The following is a 17057-nucleotide window of genomic DNA, read 5'->3' on the forward strand; positions in this document are numbered from 1 at the left end:
TCCTCATTGGCTGAGCCTGTTACTTCCTGGTCAGCCAGCCAATAGGAGCCTGAGTCTGCAACGGCCTGGGCCTGCTCTTACTGGTCGAATTATATAAGTCAGGTAATTATGTAACTGATCACATGCTTCCCTTATATTTTTATAATTATTTATACTTTGAGGCCTACAGGCCACCTACAGCTGGCCACTATAATACTATAGGACCTATTTTAAAATGTATTTTCTTCTAGAACTATGGTTAATGTTTATGCAAATCGTAGAGATGTTCTCAAAGAGAAACAGGGTATAAGCTGAGAAAATGGTGTCCCTGAGATCAATGCAATGATTGTGGTGAGATCACTGCCAGGGAGAAATACAAATTTCTGTTTTGTAGTGAAAAATCTTTCTTCAATTATTTAAATCTCCCTTAAATCCTATTTTTAGAACTAAATTTAATTTAAATGGGACAATGGACCTTGTTCAAGCATAAGGGAGAATTTATCTTCAAGAGTCTGTCTGGTGTCATTTGGACATTTGTGCATTGCAGAGATGTGCATGAACATGATTTAGTTTTTCTCTGGAGACAATCACCTGCCTGAGACAGAGGTGATGAACTGACTTTCAGAATACTCTCTACAGTTTCAGTTATGCCTGTGACAAATAATGTGTTATCCTCTGAACTAGAAAGAAAAGATGGGAGTGAATAAAAAATATTAAATGTTAAATTAATTTTAAATAGAAGCACTGTTTTACCATTGCCTTGGTTTTACACACAGAAACATATTTCCTGCTATGATAAACTAGGAGGATGAGAAACCTGAAGTATTCACACTGGGATCAGACAGTTACCTCATAGGGCATCAGGTCAGTGACATATTGCTAAAATATTTTTCATCCACAGACATAAATTAAAGACTGACAAGCAGTTCTCAAGTTTATTATCAGTTTTAGCCAAGTCAAAGGAATTTGGAGCTCCATGCAACCTCATGATGTATTGTACTTTAAAGAAGTGATGTTTTATGCTGGACAATCACTGTTAGAAAAAATAGTCTTTGTTTTTCAAGGCTGTTAAAAACCTAGCAACATGTCTTTTGTGCCTTTTTCAAATTTCAGAAAGCCATAATAAGGTGCATGCTGTGTGAGTCTGTATTATCTTTTCAATAAAATAGATTTTTAAGTAAGAGTTTTGCTTTTCAAGACAAGCTCAAAGATAGAGGGATTCTTAGTGTGGTGTGTGTCAGGAATAAAACCAGTAAGAGTAGAACTTTGCTAAAAAACCTGATAAACCTAGTCATAAATGAGTCATGAAATCAGCATGGGAGAAAGATGATGATTATTTTTTTTTTAATTTGTTAGCTGCTATTCCATCCTGGGCAACTGATATGAACTAGAAATGCTTACCTGTCTGATCAACATGCCTCTTTGCTTTCTTAGTTCTCAATCATTTATGGTCAATCATCAATTATTTCATGTTTATTTTTGAGGTCCTCAAAAATAAACAGAAATTTAAAAGTAGCATAGTGTTTTGCTTTAAGATGATCTCCTTCTGGGGAGGTCACCTGATATCAAGTGATATAAATCACTCAATTCTGCCTATTTAAATCAGATACTTATATAGGTATTGAATTTTTAACTTAATTTTCCATCCTAACTTCCAGATTTTAACTCACTGGTCTAACTTTATATGTTCAGTTTTTAAAAGAGAATCAATTTTTTCTTTTAACATACGTTGTAACTCACAGTGAATACAAATAAAAGTATGCTAGATTTTCTCTTACTATGCACAAAACTCTAGGAGATGGTGTACTTCAGGATAAAAGGGTAAGTAGAAGAGTGATAAATATGGATGACAAAAACTGGATAAATAAGTGGAAAAATGAAGATTTTATGCTGAAAACTGTCAGGTTTTCAGCGTAAAACTACTAGGCCAGGGATAACCACTGCATTAACTGATCCTGTGTTTAGTGAGCTGGTGAGATTAAAAAAAGCCTTTTTCCTGAGTCCTCAGGAGCTGACAAACTATTCTCTAGATAAAGCATTTAGGTGTTCAGAGAGGAATCTGAGCATCTTACAGCAGCTGGACAGGTAGGGTTTCCTAACATGGCCTTAGCAGACTAAGGAGAGGGAGGATGTAACAAATACAGTTTACAATCTTTTGCTCCTTTGCCTTCCCTAGAAAAGGATTAAGCCTTTCTCTTTGTTACCATTTGACGAGGATTCAAGTTTAGATTCTGTTGCTGGATTTTGGCTTCTCTGTTCCATGCAGAAAGCACAGCCGATACAGAGGCGTATGTCTGGTCCCTCCATTCTTCACCCCTGCTTGTAGTTTGAGCTACTCTTGGCCTTTGGTCTACAGCAACAGACAGCAGCCTGAAGGCCAGGTTAATAGCAGCTCCAGGTTAATACATGTTCCCCCTCTCCTCTCTCCCTCCTAGTCAGGAGCAGCTGCGCTGACTGTGCCTCTTGCTAGCTTGCATAACTCTCAAACACCCACTCCCTTACTATTTTAAGTAGAAGAGACCCACCCATGTTCCACTTCAATAATCACCTGAGCTCTATCCAGCATGAAAATTACACCATCCTCCTGAAAGACAGAAGAATGCTTCTGAAGCCCAGCAGTCTTAAATTACCTTCATGAAGTGCAGCTGGACTGTAGCAATAAATTATTTGTCAATAAGTACAGTTTGTCAACAAGTACAGCTGAAAATAAACTATGGCATAACTAGACTACACTTGAAGGTCCCATCAAATTCTCTTCTTTTAAGCTCTCACAGATGAAACAAATACTTTCTAACATAGCTTCAAGGGGCCTCTCTTTTATACTGCATATTTTGTTTTGGCATCTGACCACTAGACAAGAATGTTCTAGGTTGAGATTGAAAGTAAATGAAACCTCAAACTAATGTCTTCCTTCAAAGGTCAAGTGCATCATGACTTTTTAAAACACATCTGGGTAAGCAGATTACAAACCACTGCTCAATTTGTGAGCAAGAAACATTCTGCATGAACTCACAGAGTTGAGTTCATGCGGTCAGAAATTTCCAAACTTAAAGTACACCAGAAGATAAATCACTAAGTGGCATATTAGAGGCTACTAGAGGCCTATTAGAGCCTAAGAGGCTATTGCACTTTCGTGCATTCTTACACAAAATACCTGTCAGGCTGCAAACACAGTCTACTTCACAGATTCTGGTCAGGCAGGAGGTTATTTCAACAGCTATAGGACAGAAAGGAGAATGGTTCAGTCCTCTATCAGTACAAACCATGACATATCACAACTCTACTAGGGTTTGTGTATGTTTACAGCAGATACAAACTGCTCTGTGAAGGGGATTGATACGTCAGGGCAGCAGCATCTTTATAGAGGGGAACGGTGTTTCAGCAGATGTACCCATTTCTTCCTGATAACTCAGAAACTGCATCCCTGTGAATGCACAGCCCTCTGTCCAGCTCCTCCATCTGTGATGCTGCTGTGTCCTTGATCTAGTTTTGACCGCACCAAGGACTGCTTCCATATACCAGCCAGAAAGTGGTTTCGTTTTGGACATTGCTAGAAGATTCAGACAAAGTCGGCACTTAGTCTCTCAACTTGAGCAGAAAGTCAAAATTTTGAAGTTCTGAAATTTATTACCATCTAATTGAAGGGTTTGGAGGTGGGTTTGTTTTCATCAGTGTTGTTCATTTTTAAAGAAAGTCACGGCATCTTGAATACAGGATGACTGAAACAAAAGCAGAATTTTACTGTCACAACCCTACACTTGTTCCAGCCTAGTCCCAGCAACTTCAAACTTCTTTCATGGTGTTAGAACTACTTCAAGCAGAACATCAAGCAGTTCTGTCTTTTTTCTTTTCACATGTGGGACACTTCTGCCTTGGTTTCTGCAACTGGTCTCTCCCCCTGCACCACACACAGTAAAATCCTCCATATACTCAAATTCTTGCATGGCCTTAAATGTGCAATTGTTTGAATTTCTCTTGAAGGAGGTGATAACATGTCAGCTTCAAATACAAGTGGAGTTATTGTTAATGTGAATACTCTTCTAATGATAGGTGTTAATTAAGGTATCACTAAAAGCAGCACTCTTCATAAGCACAGCTAACTGCAGGATGTAATATGGGTCCAGGGAACAGAGTATGTGTTTTTCAGTATTGATAAACAAAGCCAGGACTGGGAGCCCAGGATTCAGTCAAGATCTCAACTCATTCCCCTTGCCTAACCTTCATTCTCTGCTCTCTTCACCAGATAGGACTATATGTAAGAGCAGCTTTATGAGGTTGTAGAGATGAGGTATCTAGATGTAGATAATGGAATTTTGCCTTGGTGATGCCAACAAGATACAGCTGCATTCCAATTTATGTGGACTGCACTGGGTCACAAAATGTGTATGCACTGGCATTGCATCAGCATACCTGGAGCTTCAGAGGACCCTTCAAATATCTCAATCTCCAGAGATGGCATTCTATGGGTTATTATGTATTATACTGGGAGAAGCCAGGAGAAGCTTGCACAATGAAATAGAGATTATAAGCCCCAATGTACCATTTGAGACTGGCAATATTGCTATTAATTTCCAAGTAAGAAATAAGCATAACCAGTAGAATGCCACATTAATGAAAAAATACTAAAAACATCCTCTTCCATGCTTAAGCAGGCATGCTATCTGTTGAAGAGGACTTAAGGTTTTGACAGTCCTGGTAGCAACCTGAGTGCCTTTCAAAACCAAACTGAAGCTACTGCCAAAGAAGAGAATCTCAGTAAATGACCTTGTTCTGGGACAAAGCCCCACTTATTCAAATAAAATAACTTCCTTTGAAAATAATTTTGATCAAAGCATAACTGCATTAGTAAATTTTATGTTTACATGGGAAGTGTGCCCTCATATTATACTTGGGAAAACAGTAATCTCTGAAAAAGATGTCCTTTGATGTCCTGTGCATGCACTTAAGGTTATTTGTACGAGAAGGATTGGGGAGGTTTGGCTACTGCCTGTACAAAGTGGTTGTTTATTGTTCTAAGAATCTATTGATTTGTCAATGTCCTACAAATCCAAGTAGGCAGAGTTACTGGAATAGCCAGTACAAACACTTCCAGGACAGTGCTTGTATCTATTTACAACCTGCCTATAACTTTTGTCTATCTGTTTGAATTGTTAGTTCAGTTCCTGCCCAGAGAGAAATCTATATAAGGACACCCCTGTGCCAAGTTTCTTCAACTTCTCTTTGAAGTATTTCTTTGGGACTGTATCACTATGCTTAAATGCAGGGGATTTTGGATAGAAATAGCACCTTCCATTGCAACTTCTTCACCTGACACTGACAGCATTAATTGCGATCAGAGAATCATGAGATTGATCATTGAACTTCATCTACTAGAGAAATTTAAATTACACTGAGGAGGTAGAAGGCTTAAAAGTGTTTCTGTTCGGTATTTGTCATTTATATGTCCATCTTCACAGAAACTGACAGAAAAAAAATTAGGGTTGCCCTTTTATGAATATTGCCTGCAGAGAGAACATGTAACAGTGAAACTCTTATCAGTGCCTGGTTTTAACAAAAAAAACTCAGCTGTACAAAAGGCAAAACCAGGCTGTGCACAGGGTGGAAATGAAATGAAAAGCAAAAAAACCCTGTCATGTATGTACCAACTACTACTTGTGTTCTGCAGAACATTTCTTTGCAGTCTAGATTTAACTCATACTTCAGGAAGAGCTACTTCAGGAAGAGATTACATATTTTGTATGCACTCTCAACTGAGAAGAAAAGTGAAAGATTAAGTTAGTATTAAAAATGCAGATCAAGATATCATGACAGCATTTCAAGGAATTTTCAAGTACCTAATTTAGGTTTTTTTCTTCAGCCCAAAATATCATAATTGAAGAGTTTAGGTGAATAAACAGAGATTAAACACCCCCTTCCCCCTATTTTTAAGCACATATATTTAAATACATCATAATACTATTAAAGTTTGACAACAGCAGCTCTGGAGGAGGAAGAAGGAAAGTTTCTTTGGGAGCAGGGTTAAGGAATAAAATGAATAAAATATTAACAAAGATAGAAATGTTCATTGCCTTTTTGATGTTTATTTCATGTCTGAATCTGTCACCCTTTCTGCTTTGCCTTTTCCTAAAATAAGAGTCACAGGACAGCCTGCAGTACTCACCTGCAGCAAGTCTCTACAAGATTCAGGCTTTTTATTTAATTCACAAATTATCAACTTACAATCCTTGCCATTTTTCATAGTAAAGTAACTGTCCATAAAGTCTACAACAAATTCAACACCATTGGTTGTTAATAATCTTAGCATATATTGATCCATAAATTATTTACTAGTAATGGAAAAGATCTTGTCCAGTGGAATTCGGAAGAATGCTTCTCTTACTAACTTTACTTTTTTTTAGTTGACTCCTTTAAAAAGATACAGCATCGACCACTATCACTATGCTGCTGTCTATTGTTGTATTTTTAAAATGAGGGATTTTTTCCCCACTCCACTGAAAAAGTACTAGTACTCACTAATATTAAAGGTGACTGTGACTAAATACAGAGGGTAGAAAGTCATCAGTGAACTGAAAAAGAATTTAAGAAAGTTAAAGGGACAATTCTGTACATTCAAAGATGAGTACACTGCAAAGAATACACATTCCAAGTAATAATAAGCTTTACAGCTGACCCACTAGGATTTGCTTCTCTAATTTCACAAGGTATTGCTAATAAGAAAATATTTTCCACTACTCTGTACTTCATCTAGGTCAAACATGGATTATTTTAGCACTGACAAGGAAAATAGTTTTCTGATATTCCAAGCACTGATGTGCAAAACCACCAGTCCTTGACTGAAGTCACACCAAGCTTTTTATACAGTATATATCTTCATTTCATCATTATGGATTCATAGCTGAATTTTACTTGGAAGCTGAGTTACTCAATTGGTTCAATTATCCAAAGGGCCTAAGTCAATCTCTGTTATAAATACTAAGTTCTTTCATATATGTGCATATAGACAAATGATGAATCAAGATATCTTGGCTGAAATAAGGCCTGATACATGATAATAGGGTACAAATTATTCCACATTCAGGTAACTAATCTCAAAACTTTTGGAAAAATTTTGATTTTTTTTTTCTCGTCTTATATTTCAAATATATATGCTAATAGGTGGTTTTAGAGCAGCAGGCAAAGCTCACATCTCACTTGCACAAAAAACTTACTAGGGAGCTTAAAATACTTGAGGAAAGATCATGAATACTACTTATATGGTGAGATGGCACAAATTAGAAATTGCCCATGGTATACCCAGATTTAATTTGGAAAACAGCTAAAAGGTACTCAGAACTCACAGCTCTGCTGAACACTTTCTAGAGTTATTATTTTCGATTTAAAAATCAGTTTCTCCGGTGTGCTTGCTTCTTACCTACTGCGAAGCACGTGTGACTTTTTGCATTCCCACTCTTCAGAGAATTTTTTCTCCCTCCATTACAAGAAATTACACAGGTTTGTTATTATTCACATACATTAAAGTTCAGACCCTCTTTGCTAAGTTTTCCCATGGTAAGGCAAACGTACCTCAGCAAATAATAGAGACAGTCATGGTGGGGTCAGTAAGCCAATAACTGCAGATGGGACATTGCAATCAACAAAACAAGGCTGAAGTGGTAACCCTTCAAGCACGGACATGCAAAGAACTGTCTGCAAAACCACCACACTCTGAGGAATCAGTACTCTCGGGTGCCTCACTGGAATGCCTCTACACTAGTGCACATAGCCCAGGGGATGGACAGGAAGTCAGAATTCTGCGTGCAGTTGGAGGACTGTGACCCCCTTGGAGTCACAAAGAATTGCTGGGATGCTACATACAACTGGAGTGCTGCAGTTGATGGATGCAAGCTCTCTTGCTCCAAACTGAGTCAACCAGACTCCAAGTGTTAGCAATGTAAGTGCTTGTAATGGAAACAATAACAACTCTGTTAAATTCTTTAAATTCTAATCAGCAAACACTTGGTTTGCATGGGAAGTGGGTTTTTTTGGCTCTTTAATTGCATGAATATCTGGGCTGGGGCCCCATCCATGAAGAGATAGCAATTCAAGCTGTGCTTTAGATACAACATGAGCATTCATCAGAGAGACCTGGTATAATTTTTGATGTTTGCTGCTACATATTTTGGCAAAAGAAAAGATGGAAAATGGTTTCTTCTTAACCTGATCTGATGTTAACTGGGGAACTGACATCATAGAACCATGGAATGTCGTATGTTGAAAAGGACATTAAAGATCTAGTTCCAGTCCTGTGGAATTGGAACTTAGTTTATAGGGCAAAATCCAAGGAAAACTGAGCAGAACTATAAATAAATAAAAATAAATCCCATAAAAGTAAAATAAAGTAGAAGAATAATTCTTCAGTACTGACAAACAAATGTGTTCTGTTTAAAAGTCATGACACTTTCTGCTTATTCTTGTTAAGGCAGATAAGGAAATACATGAGACATATTTCATAAACAGTAATTTATTAAAGCAAACAATTTAATTTTCTTAATAAAATGTGCTAATCACCTGAAAAAAGTCATCAATAAATAGGTTTTTTGCATTTATTTTTAGTGTGTTTACTTTGCAAAGTAATTGTTTGCATAGATTTCATAGGTTTCTATTATTATTGTCTAAACGGCCTATTCTGCTGAAGTTCTTCAGTATTATTTGGAATGTTGTGGTTCATATTAAATATCACGGATAGAACAATACAACAATAATTGTACTTTATGACACTGGAATAACTGGTTTTCAAGTCAAACCTAGAATTTGTTTACAAGAAAAGGTAAATAAATAAGTCTTACCCTTCTCATTCTCAACAAAGCAGGAGTCTTTTCAGAGCTCTACCAACTTTTCCACAATGCCTTTTCTGGCTTTTATTTGTCAACATTTTAGCTAGAAAAATTCTGAAAGATATCTGCACCCTCAAGCCAGTTCCGGAAACACGATAGCCCTTTGTCTCTGATCTGTTTTCTTCCCTTGTCAGTAATGACTTCTCCAGTTTGTTTCACAATCACCAGTTTAGGAATTGCTGTTATGTTGTATTTCTTCTTCAGATCACTGTGGGAAAAAATTAAAAATAAACACACCATTAGGAGCATTTTAAGAAAACTCCTAGTGTCTTTACAAAGGCTACTCTGGCCAGGACTTGGGAGAGCAGACGTGATGAGTGCCTGGGCTTCCTCAGAGTTTGAGACAGATCACTGGGTAGTGTAAGGAGATGAGCAAGGCCATAGCTGGAAGCCTACACAGTGAAATGTAGCTCTAAGGGTTAAGAGAGCTGCAGTACCCTTCCTGTATATACTTATCACTGCTGCCTGCAGCTTCCAAAGGAGCAGAGGCTCTTGGAGATGTAAAAGATGTCCTTAGAAGCAAAGTTTGATATACTCTTCCACCTTTTTTTTACTAGCCCAAACCAGATGTAATTTGGTGTCCTTTTTACAGGACAGGAGAAGGATCTCACTTAGATCAGCATTTGATATTCATTCCCCTACAAATACACCCAACTGTCCCATAGTGCTACTTCCTGCAATCACTATTAAAGAAAGCATGATGCATAAGCTTTTTGTGTAAATGGAAGAGACTGAAGATATTCCTTAAACTCCCCCAATGAAACACGCCTTCTACATAGAGAATCATAGAGCAATCAAAATATCTGGAATAAGAGTCACCCATCTGTGTTGCCAAAGAAAAAAAATTCAACTCCTCTGCACCTTTAGAAGAATCAGAGGACAGACACAAAACAGGAAATAACAGAATAGCCAAATTCCAAAACACTAACAACATCTCCCTCAAAATATACTTAAAATAATAAATGGACATACACTGCTTGAGCACTATCACCACAAGCAAGAACATTGGCTGTACGAGGTTCAAAGAAATTTGAGTAGGAAAGAAATGTAGACAATGCTAAAAAATGCTTGACACTAATACATAGACATTCTCAATTATTTTCTGGGAGGAAAAAAAAAATACTGAAATATAAAACTTAAGTGAAATACTGATCCAGATAAGGCATACCTGAAATGTGCCTTCTCTTCTGCATTTTTCCTTAAGAGAAGAAAAATCAACAGGTGAAGCATACTGCTCTGCTGTTATGTTGGCTGAGCAATAATGCAGGAAATAGTACAGAAGCAGCAATAATGGGTATGGATCAGGTTTGCTTTCTCAGTGAACTGTGACACACAAGCAATCAACCAACAATCCTCATAGAACTTTCCAAAATCTGCTAAAACAGGTAAAAAAAAAAAAAAAAAAAAACCAAAAAAAACCAAAACACTTTCCAAGGCAAGTATGCATAGAAGCCCTGTAAAATTACTATCACCTCATATCACCTGAATGACAGGCAAGAGGGGTGGAAGACACTTTTTATTGGTTCAGTGAACAATAAACACAATTGTAGCAATCACAGACAGAACACTAGGAGACTGAAGGTATGGAATTTGGTACAGAGACTGGAATCTTACACTTTACTTTCCTAAGGGAATGCATATATCCAGCCCAGCATGGCACCTTGTTCAGACAGCCTTAGGGCAGAAGGTTGCCTGCATCAAACCAGAATGAAGCATGCACAGATTTTGCTTACATTTGTGTGCAGCTTTCAAGATTGGTGGACCTGAAGAAGGCTCAGAAAGAGGTCTGCAGACAGTGCTTCTTAATCACTGTGCACATATGTACATGTGCTTACAAAAATTACTTCTTAGAACTTATTAAGATCATTCTTCCTGATAGGGACCTAAAATCCCATGACTCACCTGCACAAACTACATATGTGCCATGGGACTAACTCCAATGGCAACTCATGGTACCATTAAACCATAAATAGAAATAAAACCCCATGACATTAAGACTGAGGCAAACTGGAAATCATAGCCATTGTTAGATCTTTTTATTCTTATGAGAAAGTTGGATGAAAGTTTTTGAGAGCACAGATTTTGTATTTCTAGACAATACAGACATTAGCTGGGAGCTAATTTTCTTCACAGCAGCTGCCATGGTGCGTACCAAAACAGCACTGATAACACACGTGTTTTAGCTATTGCTGAACAGTTCTCATGCAGCAACAGGGCCTTTTCTGCTTCTTGTGCTACCATGCCAGTGAGTGCACAGGAGTCTGTGAGGATGCACAGCTGGGACAGCTGATCTCACACCACCAAAGGATGTTTCATATCATGTAACACTATGATTAGCTGTAAAAACTGAACAGAGGAGGGGGAAGGGACCAACATTAAGAGCCAGGAGATTTATCTTCCCATGCAATCATTACAGGATGAGGCTACCCTGTGCTGGAAGCTGTTAAATATCTGTCAGTGAATGGGAATTTAGTGAATGAATTTCGTATCTTGCTTTGCCTGTGTATTTTTACTTTTGCTTTATCTATTAAACTGTCTTTATTTCAGCCCCTAAATTCTCATTTTCACTCTCCACGTTCTCTCCCCATCTACCCAGGCTGAGTCACAACACAAGTACTTTTATATAAGAGTTTAAGATCTACGTGCAAGACCATTCTTGAGATGAAGACAACACAGGACTGATATAATATAATCTTGGGAACATAAATGATAAATTTTATACACATGTGTAATGTGATATCTGACAACACTTGAATTATGACAGCTTTCACTTGGAAGTGCTGTCATGTGAAAGTGATGAGCTTCTTGCTCATCTGCTTCTAGCAGTATGCCCTGCAATGCACAGCTGTAAGTATTTTCTTTTAGCTGTGAAATTTCTGTATTGTTAAATCTTAGTCATAAGCATGCATGTCACATGCTTGGGATTCAGTTTTAAGGTGTCTGCTGAGATTTTGCAAAAGCAGTCTAAAAAGTCTAAGAACTAAGCAATTTCTCTTAACTGCTCAGATACTTAACATTATTCTACCTTTTTTTTTAATACCCCATCCTCCCCAATCCACCCTCATACGTAAAGCTTCCTAATATAAAATGTACGTACAACCTTTTCATTTTCTTTTTATGGTTGTTTTCTATTTTTCTAATTTTTACTGAGCTGTACAGGCCAACTCAGTAAATACCTGCCTACCTGGAAGCCTGCAGGAGCTACTGTACACACCAGGCACCCTCACAAAAACTGGTGCCTTTCACCACAGGGTTCAGTACAAATACAGCAGCAGTATGTTTTTTGTGTGCCATTATCAAAACATCAGTCCGATTTAACACCCTTTGTTGTTGATGCTCTGTCCAACACCTGCTTTTCCTCTCTACTACTCTCTCTTCCAAGTGCTCACTTCCTGCCATACTGTCTTCACTTCAAGAATCAAAATACTATGCCTTAGGCAATAAAAAAAATTACATTAACCTGCAGACAGTAAAATGATCAGGAGCAGTATTTCCATGCCACAGACCACATGAAGTAGTAAAGGTGCTGTACCACCTCTGGGAATAGTCAGGACTGACAGCATGGAAGAGTCTGGAGATCCTGCTTTGAATTCAGTACTTTGCTTCTCTGAAGGTAGGTTTGACATTGCAGTGTTTGGCTCTACACACTACAAATATGAATGCTGGCTATCTCTTAAGACAAAATTAATCACCAATGCTTCTGTTGTTGAAAAGTATTTTGGATGGCAGGCTTAAAATTGGCCCTGTTGTGTCTGGAAGAGACATCAGTCTATGCTGCAATTATATATCTTAAACGCTGAAGCAACCAGCTAGGATATTTTAACCTCACTGAAGATATCAAATGCCTTCTTTACACAGTCAAAAAAAAAAAAAAAGCCAATTCAATTAATTGCAATGAAACTTTAAAAATATTTATTAAATTTTAAATGTTAATAATAAAATTATCTTACCCATTTTTTAAATTATATTCTTAATTAGAACTAGTATCTAGCCAGAATTATAATTTGGATTAGTGACTATACACATCTCCTCTAAGTCTACAATGATTCACCAGTGCCCCTGACACCAAAGTACCAGTTAATCCAACCTAAACACCTTGAACAGCTCCACAGAGTCCTTCATTGTTACACGCAAGAAACACAACTTCAAAAGCATTGCTTGTTCATATTTCCCTCTACTCTATTCTTCAGTAAGGCACTGTGATCTCACAGTCATCTGGCAGGACAAACCATGCTTCTATACAGAACTGTGAAGGACATTATAGGATGACACAGAAAAGCCAATTAAACTATCTCTTTGCCTCCACTCTGCATTCTTGAGCAAGAGCAGTCAGATATAGACCTCTAATCCACAGAGGATGAAGCTGTAAGCACATTCCCGTGGGCCACGCTGAACAGCTTACTGAGTGCGGGGACTTGAAGTGCTACATTTCCTGATGGAAACTTGCCTGAATTCTATCGTGATTAGTAAATACCAAATACAATTACTGCCTGGGAAGATTGTAGAGAACTATGCAAAACAATAGTTAAGCCAGTGGAAAAAAGGTCTAACATAAATTGGTAGTGGGCATCCAGAAATGAGCCAGGAAAGGATGAAATTGTTCCTGGCTTCAATTAATTTGCTCTTGAGTTTGTCAAACTGCACTGAAAAAACAAGATTAGCCAACATGCTCCCTGTTGAGTGAGTAGCTGGGGTGTTACACACCAGATAGCACACTGGGATAGATCTTGAATTAAAAGGAAAGATAGAAGTTACTAGAAGTACTAGAAAAGGTTTCTTTCTTAGAAGAACTAATTTGGCTGCAAGTTTTATTGCCCAATCTACATTTAAAAGTCATATTACCTTCTCGACTTTGGTACCACCTGGAAAAAAATTTTCCACCATCAACCCATTTAAAGAGGGAAAAAAATCCCTTTATCAATATTTACATTCATTTCAAGTCTCCAGTTACATTTCAAGTGACTGGAAGCATACGTTTCAACATACGTTTCAAGTCTACAGGCATTTCAGTAACCCTTGTCCTCTTGTAATCCCAGTCTATACTTATAGGAGCTAAATCAGATTTCTGAAAGTCATCCAAATGAGACTCCATCCTTGACTTAGGTCATCAAAACACTTCTTGGTATCATCCTTCACCCCATTACTTACACACAGTCATGCCCTTTCCTTTCGCAGTTTTCATGAGCAAGCTGCCTACAGGAATGTCATTTTGGAAACCGAACAGCACAGGAATTTTACACCCCTGTTACCAGACGCAGTATGCCACCGCTAAACTCCAGCTGATACTGTATCTGTGTGAAATTCTTCACAGCTCCCTCAGTTTCAAGTAGTTCAGTTACAAGTTTTGCTGCGTCTTCATTTGCCTTTTTCCCAGCGCACTAAACTGGACAGTGCAGACCAGCCTTAGTTACAATTACCACCGTGCTGGACAGCAGTCACACGATCCTCACCGGCCCTTCGTTTTTACCTCACTCATCTCTTTAACACATGGGGTCTTTACTAGCTCTTGCTCAAAGATCGTTCAGTTTCCAAAAGAGGCGCACAAAACCGCGTTCTTTAGGTACGGGACGGGCTAAGACAGCGAGCAAGCAGTGTGACAGCCAGCGGCAGCCGCGGCTCGGGAGACGCCGCGACCTGGGCTCAGGGACTCCAGCGGGAAGGCAGGCGCGGGCTGGCGGGGCAGAGGCGGAGGCGCCGGGGAGCTGCTGGACTACGGCTGCTCGAGTACTCACTGCTTGTAGGGGTCGTGGAAGGGCAGGGCCAGCCAGTCCCCGTGCATGGCGCGCATGTAGCCCACCATCTCCTCGGCGCTGTGGTCGGAGGAGATGAAGACCACCTCGAAGGGGGCGGGGGGCTCGGTCTCCTCCAGCAGCTCCGTGTAGAAGTCACAGAGGACGGGGGTGAAGTCGCGGCACGGCGAGCACCAGCCGGCGGAGAAGTACAAGCCCACGACCTTGTTCTGCAGGGCCTCCTCGGGGTCCACGCTGCGGCCATCCTTGCTGACCAGGAGCCGCCCGCTGAACACATCCACCATGCTGGCACCGCCGGACCTCCTTCCCCAGCGCCACAGCGCCCCGACACGCCGCGACACCGCCGCCTGCCATGGCACCGCCGCCGCTTTATAGCGCCCGGCGCCGCCCGGCCCGCCCCCGCAGCCGGCACAGCGGCCCCGGCCCGGCGGCTGCCGGAGGAGCCGCGGACGGCCCAAGCCTCGCTGAAGATGCCGAACTTGCAATAAATTTAAGCAGCAAAGCGTGCGCTGGGCCCCTTCAGCTCGCCATGGAGCTCACCGCCTCTCTCCTGGAGGTCTCATCGCCAGGCTTCGTCAGTTTTGGGAGCAAACTTTTATTACCAGACGTCCGGCACTGTTTTTTTTTTTTTTTTTTTTTTTTTTTTTAAATTCGTAGCATGGAGAATTATCTGAATTCTGGATATAAAAGGGACTGTCTATTCTCTGTCCCAGTACATAAGAGGAATTCTCATTTTATTCCAGGGCACTTATCATGTGTTTGCATTGAATAATGTTTTGGGTTTTTTTCCCTCCAGCTGGCATTGAGTTAGAAATTAATAAAAATTGTATTACAAATATGAAATCTTTTTTTCTGCCTAAAGCAACCTGCAAAAACGGAAATGAAAGAAGATTTGGTGGTAGGGCTATTAAACTACAGTTTAATTAAAGGATCACAATAGGGTGATAATCAAATCTGGCACATTTTCTCCTTTCCATGAACTGTGCAAAACCCAATTAAAGAGAATTTATCTTAAAAAAAACAAATTATCAGTATCCCTCAAAATAAATTTTAATGTTTATAATGGATACTTCAAGTGTTTAATGAAGCTATCTTAAAAATATTTCACATTAAAACAGTGTGTACAAAGGCATTCTAGGATTTACTCTTCAGTTTTCCCCCTGTTGTAATCTGCAGCCTCTCAAAAATCTGTCAATTTTTACTCAGAGAAAAGATAAAATTGTGAGAAGTATGTATTATGATTCAAGTACTCAACAGTGGAATGGAATGGATGCTAATTATGATGAGTATTCGCTTGGGTAGATTGCAACCAAGTTTACAGTGAAATTAAAGTCCAATTTCTACATCTGATCATCTGCTGATCCTATAGTATGAACAGTGATACTTCCAGTCAGAATTCCAGTTTAAATTTGTCTAGGAATAAACTGAGCACAAGTATTCTCCCCCATGTTTATTTCCTTTTGAGGTCTTTTTGAAAAATGCTTTTCTTCCATTGACTTAACAAAAAATTTTTGTTTGTGTTCTCTCTTGAGTGAAAAAAAACAGAGTATCATATAAAATAGCTGAACGTGCAAGAGAAAACCCAAAGATGAACCTCAGAAGTAACAGAGCAGTCTTGGGGGTTTTTTAGTAGGCTCATCAAAACTGGTTGTAGGGTCACTTTGAATTGGGAGCTGTATTCCTGCCATTTCGCTTATCCCTTTTGCCTTTTATTATGAATACGTACTGTTTGTTTCTTGTTCAAAAGTTCACATACTTAAAAGAAAATGGTTAATTCATCATTATTTTCTAAGAGATTCTTTTGAATTAACCTTTACAAAACAGGCCTTCTTATTTATTTCCAAGTATATCTGGACTGATATGTTACTTCAATTCTGATATTCTACTGGAAAACAAAAAAAAAATTGCTTAGGTGTTTAAAAAGTAGCATTTATTCGAATACTGTATTTCTCCATTTTTCATTAAGAGTTAAACTATGCTTTTTTCAAACCCAGATACTCATTTGCTTCCAGTACAGAAGTGACATTCAAAACAAAGTAGTCCTCCCATCTGTCACATCACCTATCAATCCTTTCTCCGACTTTTGAGTGCTGTCTTCTGCAGTTCCCCACTTCAGAATTCCTCTGGATGTCAAAAGTAGAAGACAAAAGGAGCTGTGAAGGTTGCCTGCTCTTAAAATAGGCTCGCCTTGGTTTTTGCTTTGCCATATTGCCATATTGTCTCCCTTTGTGAGACCATTGTGAAACAGGATGGAGTTGAAGCATTTGGAGCCTGTAGAATCACCAAAAAATGGAAAAAAGTTTCCAGACAAGTTCAGGCTACCATAGGTACATTCTTGATATTCCTAACAATTTCTCCTTCCATTGGTGGTGAAAATGTATTTTCTCAGGTTTTATGAAGAGCTACTAGGCATGAGGAACTAGACACCTTCCCTCGGGAAGCTTAAGGTAATCAA

General features: G+C 38.9%; 1 protein-coding gene across 1 annotated transcript; it reads right to left on the reverse strand.

Annotated features, from left to right (window-relative positions):
- Nucleotides 1-8534: 8534 nt before the first annotated feature.
- NXNL2 (nucleoredoxin like 2) lies at nt 8535-15138 on the reverse strand. The gene is made up of 2 exons (XM_039724139.1): nt 14585-15138; nt 8535-9060 (listed from the first exon to the last, which is right to left on the reverse strand). Exons 1-2 carry the CDS (start codon nt 14884-14886, stop codon nt 8892-8894), a joined length of 471 nt encoding a protein of 156 aa, XP_039580073.1. The 5' UTR covers nt 14887-15138; the 3' UTR covers nt 8535-8891.
- Between the last annotated feature and the right edge of the window lie 1919 nt (nt 15139-17057).

Source organism: Passer montanus, unplaced genomic scaffold (assembly GCF_014805655.1).
Source record: "Passer montanus isolate IOZ18808 unplaced genomic scaffold, ASM1480565v1 scaffold52, whole genome shotgun sequence".
Lineage (NCBI taxonomy): Eukaryota > Metazoa > Chordata > Aves > Passeriformes > Passeridae > Passer > Passer montanus.

Bases quoted from the DNA above. Each gene is read 5' to 3' on its own strand.
- NXNL2 (XM_039724139.1), bottom strand. From the start codon at position 14,886: ATGGTGGATGTGTTCAGCGGGCGGCTCCTGGTCAGCAAGGATGGCCGC. The intron at 9,061-14,584 runs GTGAGTACTCGA...TTTTTCCCACAG, and splicing joins TTCCACGACCCCTACAAGCA to TGATCTGAAGAAGAAATACA.